Source organism: Oncorhynchus clarkii, chromosome 16, assembly GCF_045791955.1.
Source record: "Oncorhynchus clarkii lewisi isolate Uvic-CL-2024 chromosome 16, UVic_Ocla_1.0, whole genome shotgun sequence".
Taxonomy (NCBI): domain Eukaryota; kingdom Metazoa; phylum Chordata; class Actinopteri; order Salmoniformes; family Salmonidae; genus Oncorhynchus; species Oncorhynchus clarkii.
Window position 1 is genome coordinate 12107408 of NC_092162.1, and position 26348 is coordinate 12133755.

At 43.6% G+C, this 26348-nt stretch overlaps 1 protein-coding gene across 1 annotated transcript in view; it reads left to right on the forward strand.

Moving 5' to 3' along the window:
• Positions 1 to 26348, forward strand: part of LOC139367968 (protocadherin-15-like) — a 205477-nt gene that overhangs the window by 116657 nt on the left and 62472 nt on the right. The window contains exons 18-20 of the mRNA XM_071106395.1: positions 17695 to 17823; positions 24564 to 24872; positions 26060 to 26284. Coding sequence (XP_070962496.1) covers positions 17695 to 17823; positions 24564 to 24872; positions 26060 to 26284 — 663 coding nt within the window. The remainder of the gene's footprint in view (positions 1 to 17694; positions 17824 to 24563; positions 24873 to 26059; positions 26285 to 26348) is intronic.

Here is a 26348-nt window from a genome sequence, read left to right on the forward strand (position 1 = left end):
GGATGACGTAGTACACAATTAGACACGTTTTGGCTTGCGGGCACCACTTTCAAAACTACAGGCTGAAATTCTACAAAAGTTTCAGAGTGCATCTTTAATTGGCCAGTAGTCTCAGAGCTTGTCTCTTTCTCCTCTAGTGGAGAGGAGAACTCTCATCCTCTCCTTAAAAGTGTAGTCCTGTTGGTTGTCTCATGCAAGTCGGATAATGCAGGGAAGAAGTAGAGTACCAGTAAAATCCCTCCCCTCTGTGCTCTCCACAATTCAACTTATTCTATAAAACATTGAGCAAAGTTTAAACTGCAGACTTGAGTGGGTAGGGTAGAAGCAGAGACAGAGGTCTTTAAAATGCATTGACCTTTCCAAATCAGCTGGTCATTAGCGACGCTAATAAACAGTCATGTAGGAACTAGGAAGAGCTTTCTAGTTTAGGAGACACACACACACACACACAGAGGGTGTTCCACAAGCATATGGAGTAGCAAGCCAAATAGAAAAAGAAGCCAGCCAGGTTCCCCCGGGCTGGGGGGGGGTTATGACATTTTTGCAGAACAAGCTGGATGTTGTTAGCCTTTTGTATGTTTTAAAGCTAGATTGTATTTTCAACCAGCAACTATCAGGAAATAACACTGATAAAAAAATGTCACACTTTTACAGTGTTAGTTTTATCAGCTGTTGTACAATAGGATATAAAAAAAACTGAAAAATATAATTTTTACAGTAAAGCTTTAAGCTTCCTTTCGAAGTAGCATTTTCTCTGCTATCAGCAATACAGGTACAATTGAAGAATGAAGCAGGTCTTTGCTACACAGAAACACTTTGATTTGTCAACACTTTGATTTAATCAGTAGACCTATATTAATATATTTAAAATACCATATCATTAGCTTTTAAAACAATTCAATCTGTTTTCTTTTATAATATTTTGGACCAGAGTAAGGATATCTCTCCACTAACCTACCCATCGTTCCTGAAGTCAGGAGGATTCACCATCTTCATCAAATGTTTTCATCATTTATCTGCAGAGAATTGCCAAAAAGTCAAGCAGTATGCAAATTATTTAAAAACTTATTTTGTACATAATGTTGCCGCTACCGTCTCTTATGACCGAAAATAACTTCTGGACATCAGAAGCGATTACTCACCACGGACTGGCAGAATGCTTTTTTTCCTTTAAACGAGTCTGACGAGCCCGACTCAAATGATATACTGCTTTCTCGGGAACAGGCCCAGATCCCCGTGATTTGCGTGAAGAGGAGGCGGAGAAAAAGGGGCCAGAGGGCGGGCTGCCTTCTGAGAATTCCTAGGCGATCTAATAAACCTCCAATTCCTTCCATTCAGCTAGTAAACGTGCAATCTTTGGAGAATAAAATAGATGACCTACGCGGAAGATTAAACTACCAACTGGACATACAAAACTGTAATATCTCATGCTTCACGGAGTCGTGGCTGAACAGCTACACTATCAACATACAGCTGGCTGGTTATACGCTGTACCGGCAGGATAGAACAGTGGCATCTGGTAAGACAAGGGGCGGTGGACTATATATTTTTGTAAATAACAGCTGGTGCACAATATCTAAGGAAGTCTCAAGCTATTGCTTGCCTGAGGTAGTATCTTATGATAAGCTGTAGACAACACTATCTACCTAGAGAGTTTTCATCTGCATTTTTCGTAGCTGTTTACATACCACAACAGACTGAGGCTGGCACTAAGACAGCATTAAATGAGCTGTATTCCACCATAAGCAAATAAGAAAACGCTCACCCAGAGGCGGCGCTCCTAGTAGCCGGGGACTTTAATGCAGGGAAACATAAATCCATTTTACCAAATTTCTATCAGCATGTGTGCAACCAGAGGGAAAGTAACTCTGGACCACCTTAACTCCACACACAGAGACGCAAACAAAGCTCTCCCTCGCCCACCATTTGGCAAATCTGACCATAATTCTGTCCTCCTGATTGCTGCTTACAAGCTAAAATTAAAGCAGGAAGCACCAGTGACTAGATCAATAATAAAGTGGTCAGATGAAGCAGATGCTAAGTTACAGGACTGTTTTGCTATCACAGACTGGAACGTGTTCTGGCATTCTTCCGATGGCATTGAGGAGTATACCACATCAGTCATTGGCTTCATCAATAAGTGCATCAATGATGTCGTCCCCACGGTGACCATACGTACATACCCCAACCAGAAGCCATGGACTACAGGCAACATCCGTACTGAGCTAAAGGCTAGATCTGCCGCTTTCATGGAGCGGGACTCTAACCCGGAAGCTTATAAGAAATCCCGCTATGCCCTTCGATGACCCGTCAAAAAGGCAAAGTGTCAATATAGGACCAAGATCAAATCATACTACACTGGCTCTAACGCTCATTGGATGTGGCAGGCCTTGCAAACCATTACAGACTACAAAGGGCAGCACAGTCGAGAGCTGCGTGACACGAGTCTACCAGATGAGCTAAACTACTTCTATGCTCGCTTCGAGGCAAATAACACTGAAACATGCATGAGAGCACCAGCTGTTCCGGAAGACTGTGTGATCACACTCTCCGCAGCCGATGTGAGTAAGACCTTTAAACAGGTCAACATTCACAAGGATGTGGGGCCAGACGGATTACCAAGACGTGTACTGCGAGCATGCGCTGACCAACTGGCAAGTGTCTTCACTGACATTTTCAACCAACCTTTCCCTGTTCAAGTCTGTAATACCAACATGTTTAAAGATGACCACCATAGTGCTTGTGCCCAAGAACACTAAGGTAACCTGCCTAAATGACTACCGAGTCGTAGCACTCACGTCTGTAGACAAGAAGTGCTTTGAAATGATCGTAATGGTTCACATCAACACATCCCACCACCCACTCCAATTTGCATACCGCCCCAACAGATCCACAGATGATGAAATCTCTATTGCACACCACACTGCCCTTTCCCACATGGAAAAAAGGAACATCTATGTGAGAATGCTATTCATTGACTACAGCTCAGCGTTCAACACCATAGTACCCTCAAAGCTCATCACTAAGCTAAGGACCCTGGGACTAAACACCTCCCTCTGCAACTGGATCTTGAACGTCCTGACGGGCCACCCCCAGGTGGTAAAAGTAGGTAACAACACATCCGCCACGCTGATCCTCAACACAGGGGCCCCTCAGGGGTGCGTGCTCAGTCCCCTCCTGTACTCTGTTCACTCATGACTGCACGGCCAAGCACCACTCCAACACCATCATTAAGTTTGCAGATGACACAACAGTGGTAGGCCTGATCACCGACAACGACGAGACAGCCTATAGGGAGGAGGTCAGACACCTCGCTGTGTGGTGCCAGGACAGCAACCTCTCCCTCAACATGATCAAGACAAAGGATATGATTGTGGACTACAGGAAAAAGAGTACCGAGCATGCCCCCATTCTCATCGACGGGGCTGCAGTGGAGCTGGTTGAGCGCTTCAAGTTCCTTGGTGTCCACATCACCAACAAACAAAACATGGTCCAAGCACACCAAGACAGTCGTGAAGAGGGCAGAACAAAACCTATTCCCCCTCAGGAGACTTAAATGATTTGGCATGGGTCCTCAGATCCTCAAAAGGTTCTACAGCTGCACCATCGAGAGCAGGGCACTACAGAGGGTAGTGCGAACATCCCAGTACATCACTGGGGCCTCTATACCAGGCAGTGTCAAAGACTCCAGCCACCCTAGTCATAGACTGTTATCTCTGCTACCACAAAGCAAGCGGTGCCGGAGCTCCAAGTCTAGGTCCAAGAGGCAGCGAAACAGCTTCTACCCCCAAGCCGTAGACTCCTGAACATCTAATCAAATGGCTACCCAGACTATTTGCATTGCCCACGCCCTCCCACTCTTTTTACACCACTGCTATTCTCTGTTGTTATCATCTATGCATAGTTGCTTTAATAACTCTACCTACTTGTACATATTACTTCAACTAACCTGTGCCCCCGCACATTGACTCTGTATCGTTACCCCCCTGTATATAGTCTCGCTATTGTTATTTTACTGCTGCTCTTTAATGACTTGTTATTACTTGTTGCTTTTATTTCTTATTTTTTTTAACTGCATTGTTGGTAGGGGCTCATAAGTAGGCATTTCACTGTAAGGTCTACAACTGTTGTATTCAGCGCATGTGACTAATACAAGTTGATGTGGTTTGAAATTAGGGAGCCAACTGAACAGCTCTCTTACCGATGTAATTTGGTAGGCTACTGACGAGTCACTCACTTTAACGTCACTGTCTGGCAGGTCCTGATGGACTTCATATCAAAAATACAAAGGAGATCTTTAGTTTACTTGTCCCGATGCGATACCATGGACATATAACTTCGTTGTGTGATTTATGAATGGCAGGGATATATGAGATTGACTTTATTCAGTCACCATTTATAAACTAGTCAAGCTTGCTGTTCGTCAATGAAAGCACAGTATAGAGCCTATGCCCCACCACTCCGCGGCCTATGCTCCACCACTCCGCGGCCTATGCTCCACCACTCCACGGCCTATGCCCCACCACTCCGTGGCCTATGCTCCACCACTCTGCGGCCTATGCCCCACCACTCCGTGGCCTATGCTCCACCACTCCGTGGCCTATGCTCCACCACTCCACGGCCTATGCTCCACCACTCCGTGGCCTATGCTCCACCACTCCACGGCCTATGCCCCACCACTCCATGGCCTATGCCCCACCACTCTGTGGCTGCCTATGAAATACACCAGGGCCCAACGTTAACTTTATTTCTCGGTTGACCAAAAATCTACTGTCCCAAACTGAATTTCTACTGGCCCGGACATAGTGTAGTTCTTAAATGCATTAGGGTAATGCAAGGCCTATAGGTTGGCGTGGCTTCTCTCTATATTCAGCTATAAATAGTTATTGTGATGTGTATTAAAAAGCTGTGTAATATAATTTAGCAATGCAAGTCATTATTTTATTCTTTAGAATTGCGTTGTATTAATTGCGTTCATTTTTGTTTCTAAAGTATGTCATTTTGAGAAGATTTGATAATAGGACGCTGACCCTTTAAGACCAACGTTCCAAAAGAGATATTGTCATGGCTACAGTAGGCTAGCCAAGAGGAATGCTAGGTCTCTTTTTGTACCGTTCTTTTTACAGACTATTAACAGTAGCCAGCATATTGCTAGTATGTTTACTATGGAAGGTTTACATTTGAAAATCACTTTCCTGAGAAAAAATAAATCATTGATGGGTGCTTCTTTTTGCTTTGGACAGCTCGCGTGTGCTTTGTGAAGGCATCGGCTGCATTGCAAAGCCCTCGGATCTAAACTCTCAGCCCTTGAATGACGTTTTTCATCGTCACATCCGAGTGTACCTTAAATGTCCCTTGCCAAAGCGAGGTGGAGTGATGGTCGGAGAGGCAACATCCTTGGTGGAAATCTTGAAGTTGATCTTAAAAACAACCAACCTAAGCTACGAATGTACCGAGTAGGCTAACAAATCTAGCTAGCACTCCTGTCAGGTAGCTAGCTACAGTTACCCATAGCTGGCTAGCTAGTTTTATAGTTTGGTCATTTATTCCAATACATTTCAGAATTCCAAAAATATGTTTATGAATCTAGCAACATTTTATAGGCTCCTCACTATGAGACTAAGCCAATTTACCAATGCTAAAATCTATCTATCTATATCTATATATGCACTACCGTTCAAAAGTTTGGGGTCACTTAAAAAATGTACTTGGTTTTGAAAGAAACAGACGCCTCACAAGTCCTCAACTGGCAGCTTCATTAAATAGTACCCGCAAAACAGCAGTCTCAACGTCAACAGTGAAGAGGCGACTCCGGGATGCTGGCCTTCTAGGCAGAGTTCCTCTGTCCATTGTCTGTGTTCTTTTGCCCATCTTAATCTTTTATTTTTATTGAGCAGTGTGAGATATGTTTTTTTCTTTGCAACTCTGCCTAGAAGACCAGCATCCCGGAGTCGCCTCTTCACTGTTCACTTTGAGACTGGTGTTTTGCTAGTACTATTTAATGAATCTGCCAGTTGGGGACTTGTAAGGCGTCTGTTTCTTTCAAAACCAAGTACATTTTTTAAGTGACCCCAAACTTTTGAACGGTAGTTCTTTTTCTCAAACTAGATTAAGATGGGCAAAAGAACACAGACTTGTCCTCTTGCTCTGCAGTGAGGCCTCCCACTCCTCTTTCTATTCTGGTTAGGGCCAGTTTGTGCTGTTCTGTGAAGGGAGTAGTACACATCATTGTATGAAATCTTCACTTTCTTGGCAATTTCTCGCATGGAATAGCCTTCTATTCTCAGAACAAGAATAGACTGACGAGTTTCAGAAGAAAGTTATTTGTTTCTAGCCATTTTGAGCCTGTATCTAACACAACGTGCCACTGGAACACAGGAGATGGTTGCTGATAATGGGCCTCTGTACGCCTATGTAGATATTCCATAAAAAATCAGCCGTTTCCAGCTACAATAGTCATTTACAACATTAACAATGTCTACACTGTATTTCTGATCAATTTGATGTTATTTTAATGGACACAAAATATGCTTTTCTTTCAAAAACAAGAACATTTCTAAGTGACCACAAACTTTTGAGCGCTAGTATATACTTTTTTTCTGACAAGCCTTGTTGATTTAATGTGACACTTCGTTGCCACCAGAGTTTGACATGTGACTACAGTTTGCATTGAATTGTGGGTCATATCAACCCACAAGTGACCAAAGTTGTTCACTCGCTCCGTTGAGCTACATCGAGGGCCAAGGGGGCAACGTTAGTAAATTGGACCTCCACTTAAGATGGCTATCAAACTGCATCCAGTTTCGACGAGGATTCCCCTGAGGGAAAGTGGCTGGCGCAATGGCTGAGGCGGGAATAATAACGTGTTTGGACTGCAGCCATCGTCTCATGTACTGCTTGACTGCTTGAGAAGTTGTGACTCGCAGGAGCGTGGTGGTGGTGGTGGTGGTGGTGGTGGTGGTGCTTGATTGAACGGCCAATCGTATTGCTCAAATACAAATATCATGACATTTACGTTTGGAATCTTCAATGATAGACTGCGACAGAGTAGTTAAATGTTAAACTGGAATGCAAAAATGCGCTGAAAAGTTAGTGACTGACGAGATCTACTGTTTTTACTGGCCGATGGCCAACGTAAATGTCGGATCCTGCACATGAAAGAAAATTAATTAATTTGCCAGAAAAAAATAGGCTAAGTAGATTTTGATTCATCTTTACCACGTTATATGGGTGGTGCAAATTCACTCACATTAGGCTATATGGGACACCTAAAATCATGCTCTCTCTCTCTGTGTAAAGACATTTTTCTGCAGCCGCAACGCACACCCCCAGGTCCCGAGAGGCGAGACAGAAAGCAGACTGTCAAACCAGTAGTGTTTCCTTGTCATCGCTCACTTTGTGACTGACAGACCCCTGTCCTGTCAATTACATTTGCATTTTACATTTTAGTCATTTAGCACAGTGGTTCCCAAACTTTTTCAGTTAATGTACCACCAAGTACCACCTCATGTGCATTTAACCAGGCAGCCTATGTTCTCATGAGTTCTAAAGTACCCTCTGTGGATAGGCCAAGTACCCCTGGTTGGGAAACACTGATTTAGCTGACGCTCTTAACCAGAGCAACTTACAGGAGAAATTAGGGTTAAGTGCCTTGCTCAAGGGCACATCGACAGATTTTTCACCTAGTTGGCTCGGGGATTCGATCCAGCGTTCATTCAGTTTCTGGCCCAACGCTCTTATCTGCTAGAAGATGCATATTGTTCATTCAAGCGGGAGAGGGCTTGGCAGACTTTTCTCTTACTAGCGAATTTAAAAGTAGTTTAGTTAATTTACTGTAAGTGGAAAAAGTACCCGGCTGAAAATGAGTCTGTAATCGGCTATATAGTCGACAGCTGGCGCTAGTGGAAAACACAACACACACACACACACACACACACCTGTATCTGACGCTCCAGAACTGCATGACCTCCCTCCCTGGTGATGTCACCTCCTGGATGGGGTATGTGTTCCTCCAGGCCCCTGCGGGTGTCCCACAGGGGCCTGGAGGGCCCGGGGCCAGCCAATATTATTTGACGAGGTCCAGGGCCATGCCCCACATGAAAGGGAGGGAGACAGTACCCATTATACAGTCAAACCAGAGGTGTTACATAACACTCTGTTATAGCTAATAAATACTGCTTGTACTATTGGTCTTAAAGAGACACTGCAGTTTTAAAACCTGTGTGTTTCTGTGATGAATGGGTTCGTTCATTTTATTACTTGTGCGTATGTGCTAGAGCATGAGGACAGTTGGGAACATGGCTACTTACTATAGCATTACTCTTTCCCTTTTTGATGGTACATGTGCACAGCAACGTGAAGTTCAACGTGCAGTTCAACGTGCAGTTCAACGTGCACAGCAACGTGCAGTTCAACGTGCAGAGCAACGTGCAGAGTAACGTGCAGAGTAACGTGAAGTTCAACGTGCAGAGTAACGTGCAGAGTAACGTGAAGTTCAACGTGCAGAGTAACGTGAAGTTCAACGTGCAGAGCAACGTGCAGAGCAACGTGCAGAGCAACGTGCAGAGCAACGTGCAGAGTAACGTGAAGTTCAACGTGCAGAGTAACGTGAAGTTCAACGTGCAGAGCAACGTGCAGAGCAACGTGCAGAGCAACGTGCAGTTCAACGTGCAGAGCAACGTGCAGAGCAACGTGAAGTTCAACGTGAAGTTCAACGTGAAGTTCAACGTGCAGTTCAACGTGCAGTTCAACGTGAAGTTCAACGTGCAGAGCAACGTGCAGAGCAACGTGAAGTTCAACGTGCAGTTCAACGTGCAGTTCAACGTGCAGTTCAACGTGCAGTTCAACGTGAAGTTCAACGTGCAGAGTAACGTGCAGAGCAACGTGAAGTTCAACGTGCAGTTCAACGTGAAGTTCAACGTGCAGAGTAACGTGCAGAGCAACGTGCAGTTCAACGTGCAGTTCAACGTGAAGTTCAACGTGCAGAGCAACGTGCAGAGCAACGTGCAGAGCAACGTGCAGAGCAACGTGAAGTTCAACGTGCAGTTCAACGTGAAGTTCAACGTGCAGAGCAACGTGAAGTTCAACGTGAAGTTCAACGTGAAGTTCAACGTGCAGTTCAACGTGCAGTTCAACGTGCAGTTCAACGTGCAGTTCAACGTCGTGAAGAATCCCTGCTCCTTTCAAACGCTCCATCTTTCATGCAATACCATTACAAAACCGACACATCCTCATTTTTATTTTGGTTTGGATTCTTCCAAACATTTGCATTTCTCTGGGTGTGCAATAATGGGAAGGAGTGTCTTTGATCTTTGCTCATAGCTAAACGCAGAGAAGAGAATAAGGAAGAGAGACGTTGAGAAGAGATAATGAAAAGGGAAGTGGCTTCCTGCTGCGAGGGCACACCTGGACACGAGGCCTCCTTTGTTTTCTGCTCCGTTCTCTCTCTGAACAGGGAAGCCCTGTGTGCTGGCTAATGACAGTTCAGTACTCCCCATAGGCTAGTGCTCTGATGACTAGCTATACATCTTTAGGATCTTCAGTTGACCATTAATGTTTAGTCCATAATGTTGCTTGATTGGTTGTTAGGCTATTAGCTGGAAGAAAATAGGCTATGTGAAAATTGCAATACTGTTACTATAACCATGTGTTAGTGAGGGTTTTAAGTGCCTTTATGTAAATCACAAAGCTCATCTGCGTTTTCTGCATAGCAGGAAAATTCTCAGCAACAAAATTGTGATCAATTAAGATCCTATATCTGTAGCTTCATTCATAACCTCAGAATGTGTGTCTTTACAGTACAGTACTATCCCAGCTAGCACATAATGTTCTGAGAACCATATGTTTCTTAGAGCTTGGTGAGAGCGTGGTTATTTTGGTTATTTTGCATTACAACCTTTCTACAACTTTCTGGGAATGGTGCAGGATATTTGCTTGGTTTTGGAACATTCTCAGCACATTTAAGGAACTTGACAAACACATGTTGTTTTCTTGGTATTTCATTATTTTAACAGAACGTTTCCTAAAAGTTCAAACATGGTTTGATTTAATTTCAATTTTGGTAATGTTCTAGGAACCTTCTCCAACTGGTTTGACATTGGGAATGTCAAATAGAATTTCAGTACTTCAGCGTAATGTTTCCTACAGGTTTCCTCATGGTTCTATTTAAAGTCATGTTCCCACATTGTTTAGAAAACGTTAAGAAAATGTTCGATAAATAACAGAGAACGTTCTAAGAATATTATTTAAATATGCATTCTGTTCTCAGCATCAACAAAACACTCAATCCTGCATATGAATCAAATTAATTTATTAAACTTTTCTAGCACTTTTCATTACAGACAGAATCTCAGTGCTTGTTAAGCAAAATAAACAGCAGGAATTAATTTACGTTAAAAGAGATATAGGCTACAACAGTAGCTAGATAAGATAGATCAAGTCTGTTTGAGTGCTTCTAGATCAAGTCTGTTTGAGTGCTTCTAGATCAAGTCTGTTTGAGTGCTTCTAGATCAGTGCTCTTCCATCCTGTTCCTGGAGAGCTACCCTCCTGTAGGTTTTTGTTTCAACCCCAGAATCAGGTGCGCTATATTAGGGTTGGAGCGACAACATACAGGACGGTAGCTCTCCAGTAACAGAGTTGGAGAGGCCTATTCTAGATCAAGTCTGTTTGAGTGCTTCTTGAAGCCTCCAGATGGGGAGCTGCTGTCATGAGAGGATCTGGAAGCTCATAGCTAGATGATCAGCAGAGGTGGCGGCAGCTCTATGTCGTCAGGGTGTCTCCACCCTCTGCAGATTCTCTGTATCAATGAAGTTTGAGCTCCCCATATGGTGCAGCCCACTCCTTACTTCCTGTCCTCCTTGGCCCACGGCCAACTCTTGGATCACCGTTGGTGAAAAAGGTTTACATTTATTAGGTCTAGGTTTAATTCAAAAGAAAACAAAATGGCTAGCTAGCATTAGCTAGCTTGTTGAGAACACTGATTTTCATCAATTTATGTGCAGGAATCCAATTCATGATATTAAAACTTGAGCACTCATTTAGCTATTGACAAATAAAAAGTGGTGAAATATTAAATATGTACAGAATTAACACAAGCTCTCTGCCTTCTTTGGGGAAATAGTGTAGAGTACATCACGTGCATTCCATTTCTTTATCAAATTCACATGGTAAATATGGGTCAGGTGCCAACGTCCCGGCTGTCTGACCTTATAGTTAACTTCACCCACCTTCTCAAAGACTTCGAATGGCCCGTTCCATCGGGCCAAAAACATGCATTATGAGATGGGGACCAGCACCAACACTTTGTCTCCTGTCTGAAAGTCCCTTTGTTGTGCCCCTCTGTTGTACACCCGCACTTAGGCCTCCTGGGCCTCCAGCATGTGTTCCCATACCAGGGGCCACAGGGTTGCCATCTGATCGCTCATGTCTCCCAAGTGCACCACCAAGGTTCGGTGGTGCGACAGTTGCTTTTCCCAGGCTTCTTTAGCCACTTCCAGCGGTCCTCAGGGTCATCTCCTGTACAGGATTTTGAAGGGAGAGAATCCTTTTGAAGCAGCTGGTCCCAATTCTTTCCGTTGGCCTCCATCACCTTCTTTATCATCTGCTTCAGGGTACGATTGAATCTTTGGGTTATTTTCATTAGCTTGTGTAGATCCTTCATGATTCATGACATGAACGTGGTGCCCTGGTCAGTCAATATCTCGTCGGGGATGCCTACTCGGGAGAACAGCATGACCAACTCACTTGCGATTCCCTTGGTGGCCATGGTGAGCAGGGTAATGGCTTCCAGGTACCTGGTGGCATAATCCAGAATCACTAGAATGTATTGGTGCCCTCTGTTGCTCTTGGGTAGAGGTCCCAGCAGGTCCATTGTGATCCTGCTGAAAGGGACTGAAATAATGGGTAGGGGAATTAAGGGACTACGATTCCGACAGTCCAGGTCGCAAGGGTAATCTCATAGATATTGTTCTCTCTTCTCCCACTGTTCATAACTCACATTTCTCTCTCCATTCTCTACCCCTTTGTGCAGGCTGCTTCCTCCTTTATCCCCAAGTACTCCCTGGCTTATTGACCCACAGCCTCACCTCGTTGGGGGAGGAAGTCCATATAAGGCTCGGGGCCAGAGCCAGCGGGCTGCAAGATATCTCCCCTCAATAAACACTCCCCTCACCTCTCCCTGCCGTCTGCCACAATATGTTGAGCTCTTTGGCTCTTAGACAAAATACATAAAACCTTTAAAAAAGAAAACATTATGCAGACGTCTGTCTGGCTCTGACAAATACTGTATTATTGTCTCATTCAAAGGACCGTTTTGAGTGAGAAATGGTCCTGTTAGGATGATCTGATGGGTTATTAGCTCAGGAATTGCTTATTTTTACGTTATTAGCTCAGGAATTGTTTTGTGTCATTACATACAGCCGGAAAGAACTATTGGATATTAGAGTGGCGGTAACTCACCAGAACTTGCAGCATTATGATTACGACTTCCCTGGAGCAGATCCTTTGTTTGTTCTTTCCAGAGCAATTTATTCCAGAGGCTGACCCAAAACAATGCCGGCAGAGGAGAGGTACTCGAGGCAGTCTTCTGGTCCGACTTAGGAAGTGTGCACAACACCCACCCCTCCTGAGTATTTTACTCGCTAATGTCCAATCTCCGGATAATAACATTGATGAGCTCAAGGCCAGAGTTTATTTTCAGAGAGACACCAGGGATTGTAACATACTCTGCTTCACGGAATCATGGCACTCTCGAGATATACTGTCTGACTGTAAAGTCAGTTGGGTTCTCAGTACATCGCGCCGACAGGAACAAAAATCTCTCCAGGAAGCAGAAGGGTGGAGGTATATGTTTTCTGATTAACAACTTATGGTGTAACTGTGATAACATACAGGAACTCAAGTCCTTCTGTTCACCCGACGTAGAATATCTCACAATCAAATGCCGACCGTATTATCTCCCGAGAGAATTTCCGTCAATAATAGCCACAGCGGTCTATATCCCGCCCAAGCGAATACCATGACGGCCCTCAAAGAACTTATGAACTGAACTTCACGCAAACTGGAAACCACATATCCTGAGGCTGCATTTATTGTAGCTGGGGATATTAACAAAGCAAATTTTAGGAAAAGGCTCCTGAAATTCTATTAACATATTGATTGTTGTACTTGAGCTGCTAAAACTCTCGACCATTGTTATACTACCTTCCAGAATGCATATAAGTCCCTCCCGTGTCCTCCATTCAGCAAATTGGACCATGATTCCATCTTACTCCTCTTATAGGCAGAAACTCAAATAGGAAGCACCTGTGATAAGGACTATTCAATGCTGTTCTGACCTATTGGAATCCACGCTTCAAGATTGTTTTGATCACGTGGACTGGGATATGTTCAGAGTAGCTTCAGAAAATATATCGACACCAATACCGATACAGTGAATGAGTTTATCAGGATGTGCATAGGAGATGTTGTACCCACTGTGACTACTAAAATCTACCCCAACCAGAAATCGTGGATAGATGGGAGCATTCCCGCAAAACTGAAAGCGAGAACCACCGCATTTAACCAGGGCAAGAAGACTGGGAATTTGGAAGAATACAAACAGTGTAGTTGTTCCCCCACGCAAAGGAATCAAGCATGCTGAACTTCGGTATAGGGACAAAGCTGAGTCCCAGTTCAACGGCTCAGACACCAGATGTATGTGGCAGGGTCTACGGATAATCACAGATTATAAAAGGAAAACCAGCCACGTCGCGGACACCGATGTCTTTCTTACAGACAGGCTGAACACCTTCTTCGCTCGCTTTTGAGGATAATACTCCATTGCTGATGTTAGTAAGACATTTATGTGTGTTAACCCTCACAAGGCAGCTGGCCCAGATGGTCGTCAGAGCATGTGCTAACCCTCACAAGGCAGCCGCGTCGTCCGAGCATGCACAGACCAGCTGGCTGGTGTGTTTAAAGATATATTCAATTTTTCCCTATCCCAGTCTGTTGTCCCCACATGCTTCAAGATGGCCACCATTGTCCCTGTACCTAAGAAAGCAAAGGTAATTTAACTAATTGACTATCACCCCATGTCGTCATGAAGTGCTTTGAGAGATTAGTCAAGCATCATGTCACCTCCAACTTACCTGCCAACCTAGACCCACTTAAATTTGCTTACCGCCTCAATAGATACACAGACGATGAGATCGCCACCATACTGCACACCTATCCCATCTGGACAAGAGGCATACCTATCTAAGAATGCTGTTCATTGACTATAGCTCAGCATTCAACAACATAGTACCATCCAAGCTCATCATCAAGCTCGAGGCCTGTGGAACTGGGTCCTGGACTTCCTGACGGGTCGCCCCCAGGTGGGTAAGGTATGAAACAACATATCCTCTTCACTGATCCTCAACACTGGGGCCCCACAAGGGTGCGTGCTCAGCCCCCTTCTGTACTCTGTTAACCCATGACTACGTGGCCAAGCACGCCTCCAACTCAATCATCAAGTGTACAGATGACACAACAGTAATAGGCTTGATTGCCAACAACGATGAGACAGCCTACAGGGAAGAGGTGAGGGCTCTGGGAGTGTGGTGCCAGAAAAACATCCTCTCACTCAACGTCAACAAAACTAAGGAGATGATGTGGACTTCAGAAAACAGCAGAGGGAGCACCCCCCGTATCCACACATGGGACCGCAGTGGAGAAGGTGGAAAGCATCAAGTTCTTCGGCGTACTCATCACTGGAAAACTGAAATGGTCCACCCATACAGACAGTGTGGTGAAGAAGGCACAACAGTGCCCCTTCAAAAGCAGGAGGCTGAAGAAATGTGGCTTAAAACCTAAAACCCTCACAAACTTTTACAGATGCACAATTGAGAGCATCCTGTTGGGCTGTATCACCGCCTGGTATGGCAACTGCACCACCCACAACCGCAAAGCTCTCCAGAGGAGGGTGCGGTCTGCCCAACGCATCACCAGGGGCAAATTTCCCGCCCTCCTGGACACCTACAGCACCCGATGCCATAGGAAGGCCAAAAAGATCATCAAGGATATCAACCACCCGAGCCACTGCCTGTTCGCCCCGCTATCATCCGGAAGGCGAGGTCAGTACAGGTGCATCAAAGCTGGGACCGATAGACTGAAAAACAGCTTCTGTCTCAAGGCCATCAGACTGCTAAACAGTCATCACTAGCACATCAGAGGTGGCTGCCTATAGATATAGATTAGAAATCACTGGCCACTTTTAGAAATGGATCACTAGCCACTTTAATAATGTTTCCGTATCAAGCATTACTCATCTCATGTGTATAAACTGCACTCCACACTATTCTACGGTACCTTAGTCACTTTAGTTGTTTGTAGATATTGCCTCACCCATCTCATGTGTATATACTGTACTCTATACTATGCCACTGTATCTTAGTCCAATGCTGCTCTGACATGTATGTATATATATATTCTTAATCCATTAAATGGCCTGCTCTGATACTGCCAGTTTAAAAACGACCTAATTAGCTTTTTAGGTGGAGATTCCATCATATTTGTGAAACAGTGAATCAGGACAAACACACCCAGTCCATCTGTAACATTACAAATTACAGACTAAACCTTTAACGGCTGAGATGTTAGATAACCGGCATTGACCGCCTTCCTTCCTCCCACGGTCTGCCAATGGTTCAGGAGCACATTAAGTTCAAGAGAAATGGTCACAGTGATGGGTCATTTGCAGATGAACTCTCCACACTATGATATTGGCTTTTAAATACCAACCTCTATAGCCAGCAGGCTTAAGTACAGTATGACGGAATTAACTGGTACTTGTTGACCTGCTCGTACTTCCTGGATTCTGCTCTTCATTCTGGTAAGAGTGTAGCTAGAAGTGCAAAGGCATTTATTTGATGATACAGTTTTATAAAAGCCTTATTTTCTGTAAGAGACTGCAAGTTGCGTGATGTATACTGGTTTCTGAAGAGATTCAATGCACTATGTCTGTACTAGAGGTCGACCAATTATCATTTTTCAACGCCGATACCGATTATTGGAGGACCAAAAAAGGCGATACCGATTAATCGGCCGTTTTTGTAATTTTATTTTTTATTTGTGATAATGACAATTACAACAATACTGAATGAACACTTATTTTAACTTAATATAATACATCAATAAAATCAATTTAGCCTCAAGTAAATAATGAAACATGTTCAATTTGGTTTGAATAATGCAAAAACAAAGTGTTGGAGAAGAAAGTAAAAGTGCAATATGCGCTATGTAAGAAAGCTAACGTTTCAGTTCCTTGCTCAGAACATGAGAACATATGAAAGCTGGTGGTTCCTTTTAACATGAGTCTTCAATATTCCCAGGTAAGAAGTTTTAGGTTGTAGTTATTATAGGAATTATAGGACTATTTCACTCTATACCATTTGTATTTCATTAACCTTTGACTATCGGATGTTCTAATAGGCACTTTAGTGTTGCCAGTGTAACAGTATAGCTCTCCTCGCTCCTACCTGGGCTTGAACCAGGAACACATCGACAACAGCCACACTTGAAGCAGCGTTACCCATGCAGAGCAAGGGAAACAACCACAGGCTCAGAGTGAGTGATGTTTGAAACGCTATTAGCGCGCGCTAACTAGCTAGCCATTTCACATCAGTTACACTAGCCTCATCTCGGGAGTTAATAGGCTTGAAGTCATAAACAGCGCAATGCTTGACGTACAACAAAGAGCTGCTGGCAAAACGCACGAAAGTGCTGTTTGAATAAATGTTTACGCGCTTGCTTCTGCCTACCACCGCTCAGTCAGATACTTAGATACTTGTATGTTTGTATGCTCAGTCAGATTATATGCAACGCAGGACAAGCTAGATAATATCTAGTAATATCATCAACCATGTGTAGTTAACCAGTGATTATGATTGATTGTTTTTAATAAGATAAGTTTAATGCTAGCTAGGAACTTACCTTGGCTTACTGCATTCGTGTAACAGGCAGGCTCCTCCTTGTGGAGTGCAACGAGAGAGAGGCAGGTCGTTATTGCGTTGGACTAGTTAACTGTAAGGTTGCAAGATTGGATCCCTCGGGCTGACAAGGTGAAAATCTGTCATTCTGCCCCTGAACGAGGCAGTTATCCCACCGTTTCTAGGCCATCATTGAAAATAAGAATGTGTTCTTAACTGACTTGCCTAGTTAAATAAAGGTATAAATAATAATAATAATAATAATAATCAGCAAATCGGTGCCCAAAAATACCGATTTCCGATTGCTTTGAAAACTTGAAATCGGCCCTAATTAATCGGCCATTCCGATTAATCGGGCGACCTCTAAGCTGTACCGCCCAGTAGTTTTGTTAATCAAGCCAACATTTTGACAAGATGCACAGTCTAAGAGAACCTCAAACTAAATGTGTTCCTGCTTTCATATCAAACACTAAGATGCTAATTCACCTAAAGCTGAGGAGATGAGTTATTCATTACATGATGGTGAATGCAAATACAGTATGTCATCATTATTCCAAGGGCTGTAGCATAAGACCATAACCTGAAAAAAATATGGATTCGTATTTATTCACTCACATTCTGATTGGGTTAAGCATGACATACAGAGAAGTCTGCTGTGCTTTTAACTTACTATTTTAGATAGAGAAAGAGCTTTTCTCAGAACGGAGATCAATAATTGTGTCGTTTTTTATTCTGTGCTTCCAGACCTCCACGGCCACTGTGAATATTGTGGTCACTGATGTCAACGATAATGACCCTGTCTTCGATCCGCTCCTGCCCCAAAACCTAACCGTTACAGAGGAGGAGGCCAACTGTTTTGTGGGCCAAGTAAAGGTAAGTCTGCCCTTATGTCCGCCATTCTGTGCACTCACTGTATAATCCACATTACTGAATCATCCATAGACCCTTGTAGAATGAACTCATGTTAAGACACAGTAGATCTGTCTGATGAGTAAGTCAGTGCACTGTGGCTGGTTAGCCGTGTAGAGTAATATTTCTGTGGTACTGAATCTATGAACATATATTGCAGCTTGCATTGGCATAATGTCCAAGGGGCCTTTGACATTGAAAGTCTGTCCCAATGCGGTTTGACTTACATGTACCTGGCTTGCAGCAGTACACCCTACTGTTCCTCTGTGACTCTGGTGTCTGTCTCCCGCTTACTCTCCCTGTCCCGTTTGGCTAATTGTAGTTAGTGGCCCTCAGGGATGTGAGGGTGCCAAGGCCCAACTCTGCGCTTGGCCTGCCGATACCCCCCCGGTCTCCCAGCATGTGTGCCCAGCTGCCAAGAGCCCCAAAGCAGGGAGGCCTGTATCTTTCGGTTATCACTATGGCAACAGCGTCCAGAAACGATAAAAAACACAATATTTACCTCTTACATTTAAAGGGAGGGCTCCCTGCCCGATCCGCTGTTGATAATTTTCCAATTAAATAAATGAAATTTGAATCATTTGTCACGTTCAGGGACATCCCATAATGAGTAGCTTTGTTGGGTTCTGTTAAGCTGCAAGGAGCTGTAATTAGTGGTGTGGATAATAGGGCTGGGGATTGTTTGTGGAATAAGCGGAGGATAATGTAGGCAGACATCTTTGGTGGGACTCTGTGGTTTTTTTCTACAGTACAGCAGACCACTGTGTTGTGAATAATTAGATTGTTTACGTGTGTGTGTGTGTGTGTGTGTGTGTGTGTGTGTGTGGTGGTGGTGCCTGGAGAAGTGGGTATGCCCCCAAAAATTCCACACCGCCCATTCGGTGAAGGAAAGGCACCCTGTGTAAAGAAATTATATGAGATACAGTGATATCCACACTGAATGACCTAAAATGATGAATCCCATATTCGTCTTTCACAGTCAGGCCAACCCAAGCTGTTCTGTGCAGTAGGCTAATAGTAGGGCTACTATTGAAACAGATAAATGAGGCTGTCAACTGAGTCTGAAATTCAAAGTTTTCCATTTTGTCAGGTTTTTGCTCTCAAAGTCCATAACAATGCTTAAATCACATCAGCAGACAACTTTTGAAGTCTGGCAAAAATCCAATACATTTAGTTTTTTTTGTGTAGTTACCCTTTAATTGAAGTGTGCAGGCACCTAGCACTGTTGTTTGATTAGCATTGTTTCTGTAGCACATGAGATGAGGTTTGCAAAATGAATGGCCACTGGATTTATGCAAATAATGCCAGGTAGGCATAGGCTACTTTGTAGCTAATATTTAATATAGAAGGTTTTTGGGAAAGCCTTTCCATCTACCAGAAGACAGTTAGGCCTATCATTACTATCTATATTTTTCCTGTTCCATAATTGTTTGAAATCTGGATGTTTTACTTCATATTATGAGAAATGTCTTACCTTGCTTCAAAGTAGCCTGTAGCCCAAACCCTACCATAGAAAGGTGGAGGCAATTATTTGTATAAAGACTTCCTCATTATGCATTCTCCTGTTCTATTTGTTCTATTCTTTTTTTCCATTGTCTAGCAGCCAATGGGATTATCCTAGTCATATTAGCAACACATGATAGTTGTTGCATCTTTAGATCTCCCCTCTTTGAGCATTTCTAGCAGATATGTCCATCTCTGTCCGCTCACATATGCGGTGCGCATTCTAAAACAGAGTTTTGCCGTGTGTACATTACTGCGCCTAAAATGGGAAGAAATAATAGTTTATCAAAATGTTAAGCTAAACATTCCCATCTGTTCCATCAGCCCTATTAATTGATATGGCGTATACCTCCACTACACTACTTTGATACGCATCAATGGGGATTAAGAAGTGAGTATAGGCAATGCCCACTAAAATATAAATGGGCAAAGAGCGAATACCTGTGTTTACACTCCACTACACCACTGTGTGTGTGTGCGTGTGCGTGTGTGTGTGCATGTGTGCGTGTGTGTGTACGCGTGTGCGTGCGTGGCTAGACTCCCAAACCTGACCCTTAATTTCCTCCAAACTGACAATCATTCCAACCACATAACATTGCCTCCAGTGGAGAGTTTGGGACACGCTCCCAACTCTAACATTCCATGTTTGTCCCCCCCACAGCTAACCTGGAGCAAAACCATGGACCACAAGCCACATTAAAGCTGGCCAGAGGCCCTGAGGTGTGCTATCAGAATATATCTCAGCCAAACATGACCATCAACACTAACTCTCCCGCCAAACTGAAATATTTGATCAAATAAGCTCTCAGATATGATCAATTACTGTAATAACATCTCGGAATGTGCAATTGATCGGCAAGTCGCTCATACTGGCTCAGCCTATGATAAGACAAGTGGGATTTTTGTAGCTACAGAGGCTACAGTATGCACATCGAAATGAGCAAGCCTTTATGGAACACTAAGCACTCAACCATCTGCCCTTCCTCAATCTGCCAACGCATGGATATTACAGTTTTTTCTGATTGCTTAGGCACTATCTTTGAAACTATAGGCTATTTCTGCAAAGCTCTACACACCGACCACAAATCCTTACACCAAACCAGCAAAACATTATACACCTCTTGCAAAAGCAAACAATTCTTGTAAAAACTCTTCAAACACTTTAAAAAATGTTTAATGTCTACAGTACACACAAACCATCATTTGAATGAGCACACTAAGCACCAACTACCCGTTGATGGTACAAATTAAAAACTTTTGGCTTTTGCTTTTTCTGTTTGCAGGGCATAGCAGTTTGCAATAAAGTTTTGTCATACATATTTCTGCCGCAGCCCCTTGTTTTTGCAACGATGAAACCTGTCTCGTCCACATATATTAGCTCATGATACACTGCATCTGCTTCTAGCTCCATGACTCTCTGAAAGAGTCAAGACAAGACAATGTAGCACAGTATGAAAAGACAGGGATCAGTCAATATGATGTAGCACCATACACTTCCAGATCCAGTACCAATGATAGGATAGTATAGCTCACCTGCACATATTCATATCTCACTTGTTTTACACGGTCTGTTAATTTCGAAAGGGACTCTGTACAGCTGCTTCATCCTAAATCTATTGCGTTTCAGTAGATGAGACAGTGCAGAGAGACTCACTCTGTTTCAGTAGACGAGACAGTGCAGAGAGACTCACTCTGTTGACGTTTTGGAATATGGTGTTATCTCATTATGTGGTCCTGCAGTTCTCGGAGTCTGATACAGTTATTTGCAATGACCATATTTACAATGTGGGTCTCCTGCTCTGGGGTGAACAGTCGACCTCCTCCACCAGATAGTTGTTTTTGCAGTTCTGTAAAAGCATTTGAATGGTTTTAGTGATAGATCCTTCTCATTATGTAAGTACAGTACATATTACTGTACCAGTAAGACTACAGCCCTTACAGTTACTTACCGGTTCTCATTTCGAAATATCCGGATGATACCTGTAACAATTTAGCGGCTCAGATTTGGTTGAACCCGTTGCCCAGCCTCCCTCATGCTCATCCCATGATTGACAACATGGTCAACCACAGTCGCTCTGATTTCATCAATTATTGTGTTCCTGACTACCCTTCCACTTCCTCTTCCCCATCATCTCCTTCTCCCACGTCCTCCTCATCCTCTTCCTCCTCCTGTTCCTCTTCTAGTTCTCACCCCTCTTACTCTCTGTCCAATATTGGCCTCCATTGTTGTCCCAACCAAATGTTTACCTGTAGACTATTTATAGTGCTCAAGCACTGATTTGTGTACTCATTATATAAAAGTGTTCTCACATTTGTCAATGTGGAAAGGCAATTGGCGAAATAGTGTAGCATTGTAGAGACCAATGTTTACAGTTTTTCTAGAAGTGTGTTATTACATTGCAAACTGAGTGTAAAGCAGTGAGTTGTGTTTACAGTTTTTCAAAAAGTGTGTTGTAAAATTACACACTGAGCGTAAAGCAGAGAACGTGCATTCAGTTTGCCACACTTGGTAAATGCATTGGCTACAAGTGTTAATGGTTTCAGAGATAGTGCATCAAGAATCACTGTTAGTGTTTAAGCATTCAGAAAAAACTGTAGTACCGATGGTGGGCAACCTTGTGTGGGGTGGTATTATTTATAAACTGGGTGGTTCGAGCCCTGAATGCTGATTGGCTGACAGCCGTGGTATATCAGGGTATGACAAAACATGTATTTTTACTGCTCTAATAACGTTGGTAACCAGTTTATAATAACAATAAGGCACCTCGGGGGTTTGTGGTATAATGTTGATCGAAGTGATCCAAGGTACTGTCTGCAAGACAAATGAGTTTGAATATGTGTCAGCGACGGGATGAAAATCGTTCCCTGATTGGAATTGATGTCTAAGACTTGTCTAGTTTGCTTCTATTATCTCGTTGATAGCACTATCAGCCCATCTCCAATGTTTTACTTGGCACATTCTGCCTGCTACTGAGCGGCATTTTGCTCTGTTTATCAAGCCAGCAAGACCCATTACTGCATTCACTTTACGAGAGAGAGCAAGCAGCAAGACAAGTGAAGCAGAAATCACTGTTCTCTCTCTGGCTCGGCGTGCAGTCTCTTCCTCACTAGATAATGACACTATTCCCAAATTGTGGTATTTACCGGTTGGGTCTGGGGTGATGCACGGTGTTAGACATATCTCTGCTTCTCTTCCATACAGGTTTTAATGAACTTTTAATTGATTTTCTGAGAAAATGTATGCTGTCAATACCAGGCCCTGGTTCCTTTAGAAGGTAATAAAAAGGTATTGAATTAATTCTATCACTGACTGGATACTGTAGCTATCGTCATGCTTTTGGCCTGGCTGTTGTGCTTTCAGACTACAGTCGAGCCAACATGTTCTTTGTTATTTTTCATGGTAGGATGTTGCATACCAGACATTAACAGCAGGAACATCATTTGGGTATTTGTCATGGTAGGATGTTGCACACCAGACATTAACAGCAGGAACATCATTTGGGTATTTGTCATGGTAGGATGTTGCACACCAGACATTAACAGCAGGAACATCATTTGGGTATTTGTCATGGTAGGATGTTGCACACCAGACATTAACAGCAGGAACATCATTTGGGTATTTTTCATGGTAGGATGTTGCACACCAGACATTAACAGCAGGAACATCATTGGGTATTTTTCATGGTAGGATGTTGCACACCAGACATTAACAGCAGGAACATCATTTGGATATTTTTCATGGTAGGATGTTGCACACCAGACATTAACAGCAGGAACATCATTTGGGTATTTTTCATGGTAGGATGTTGCACACCAGACATTAACAGCAGGAACATAATTTGGGTATTTTTCATGGTAGGATGTTGCACACCAGACATTAACAGCAGGAACATCATTTGAGTATTTTTTTCTACTTTTTGCACCCCATTGCAATATGCTTTGAGTGAAGGCAATTTTCGTTTTTATGTGTATGAAAATGTAAATCCAATTCTGTCTCATTATCTCTGGTCGAAAAGAAATGTTCTCTGAAAATAAACCTTTTCCAAAGTAAATTATCACTCATCTTTTAGTAGAATAAGTTTCATTTTCAAGATCGTGTATCTTTTCATCTATCAATGACTTCTAGCTCCCAATCTCAAGGTGAGATGTTATGTCTTGATCCTCCTTTATTCAATGGGATCGTGGCATCTCATTCCTACAAAGACCTCCCAGTACAGATGTAGGATCTTCATTTCATCACCCTGTTGCAGGAGAATGTTCCTGTACATTGGTGGTTTAAAAGGCTTCTGAGATATGTAATTTCTACTTTGCATGAGCTATATGTTCCGTTACCTCATTAGTGGTTTGGAAAACCTCCTCCACTGTTCTCAACCTCGATCAAATCCTGAAGAGAAATGGAGGGATTAATGCGGAATACAATACAAGCCTTACAGTATACAGACAGCGCTGCTTAACTTGCACAATGTTCTTCATTTGCATTACAGAGGACACAGTTTGGAGAGTGTGTTAAACTGTAACACTGTACCTGTTTAAGGCTGTCAGCTTGGGGCCTGTGTACTGCTCTCTCCCTGCTGTTGAAACAGGTGTCTCGTCGTGTGTGTGTTCCTCCCTATTGGTTTATGCATGATGCTTACCATATGGATGGTCTAACTCCCCCTGTGTCTCCCTCATCATCCATCCCTCCATCTATCTATCCATCCATCCATCCCTCCATCTATCCATCCTTCCATATTTCCATCCCTCCATCTATCCATCCCTCCATCCATCCATCCCTCCATCCATCCATCTATCCATCCATCTATCCATCATCTATCTGTCTATCTACCCATCCATTCATCCATCTACTCATCTATCCATCAATCCCTCCATTTATCCATCCATCCCTCCATTTATCCATCTATCTATCCATCCCTCCATCTATCCCTCCATTTATCCATCTATCCATCCCTCCATCTATCCATCCCTCCATCTATCCCTCCATTTTTCCATCTATCTATCCATCCCTCCATCTATCCCTCCATTTATCCATCTATCCATCCCTACATTTATCCCTCCGTTAATCCATCTATCCATCCCTCCATCTATCCATCCCTCCATCTATCCCTCCATTTATCCATCTATCCATCCCTCCATCTATCCCTCCATTTATCCATCTATCCATCCCTCCATTTATCCATCTATCCATCCATCCATCTATCCAGGCCACAGATCCAGACGCAGGGGTTAATGGCCAGGTGTGCTACCGACTGGTGAATCACGCCGACCTCTTCAGGATCAACTCCAACGGCACCATCTCCACCGCAGTGCCTTTGGATCGAGAGGTCAAGGGTCAGTATGACCTCATCGTGGAGGCGGAGGACGGAGCGGTGGAGGACCCCAGGAGGACCACACTGACTCTGTCGGTGACTGTGCTGAATGTGGATGATAACAGTCCGGTGTTCTCACAACCATCCTATACGGTCAATCTGCCGGAGAATAGTCCTAAGAACACAGTCATCCTGCAGTTTACCGTGAGTGTGTGTGTGTGTGTGTGTGTGTGTGTGTCCAAGAGTGCACAGCATGCTCCATACACACTCAGCAGCAGGGGTATATACTACTTCAAACACTCCACAGTCCAAATGCATCCTCTTGTACATCAAAGCACACAAAGCCAGGAGGTACATGGTTAGCCTAGAGCATATTGACAGAGGATATCAAAACCTCAGACATGGCCTCGCTATTCAGTCACATGCTGCCAGGAAAGGGCAAACAGGAGCTTCAGATTCCCGCACAGCGGTCGCTGCCTTTTGTTACATCAAATTACACCAAGTATCTATACCAACCAACCACCCATACAAACAAACAAACAAACAAACAGAACATGACTCTCTGAGTGGAATAGAAACCGAAAAAGACAAACCACCCAATTTTTCCCCCATTATTTTTCAAGATCCTGTTTCTATTTGTGTTTAACAACAACCTTTCCTTTTAGAATTGTAATTATTTGTGTTTTAAATTTGATCCTAAAGTTGAGCCTGGACTAACTAGAATTGTGGTTATTTGTTGTTGGCCAGCCAAAGAGAATACTTTTTTATGAGCCCAGTCATGTCTCCCTTTGTTGGGCTAATCATGGAACATTTCAGGTGGGGTTGGTTGATTGACAGTTGCCATGACAATGCCTGTCTGGTCCAAGTACACTGATCCCTCTGCAGTGACAAACCTATCAACACCTTCCGTCGCTCCCCACGCCACACCGAACCTGCTGATACGCTGATCTTTTGGGCAAATTAGTGGGGCCACTGATGACTGAGCTAGCACGGTAGGGGGTTTATCTGTGTATAGGCCCAAAGATATTCTTCCCCAATACACACTCCATGTTAACACACTCACCTCCACCTGAAAGCACTCCACAGACAGGGATGAATCCATTAATAGTGGCCTCCCTCCTGACAATGGATTTGAGTAGTTATTACTGCAGATCACTGTGATTTGTCTGACGAGTTGCCATTCTGTAGAAACTAGAATTGCTTGTCGCCTGAATAAGGGACTCAGGTTGAAATAAAGGTTGCAAAATGCTGTATAATTCATATCATTTTCTGGCTGTTGAGACCGACTAATACGGGACACTTAACCATTACCGACAGTATTCCTTCCTCCTCCTCCTCCTCCTCCACCTCCACCTCCTCCTTCATACCTCCTTCTCCTCCACCTCCTCCAGGCCAAAGACGCTGACCTGGACTCCAACATCACCTTCCGTATCCGGACGCAGGAGGCCAGACAACTTTTTGCCGTCAACCCAGTGACTGGAGAGCTCTCTGTGCTGCAGACGCTAGACTTTGAGACCCTGGCAGCCTCGGACCATACCTACACCTTCGTGGTGGAAGCCCTGGACAATGAAGAGAGCATGCCCCCAGGCCTGGCCACTGTCACTGTAAAGATAATGGTAAGGAAACAACCTTCCCTCTGCCTACCTCCATAACAGAGCCCTTCAGTTAAGCCACTAGGCT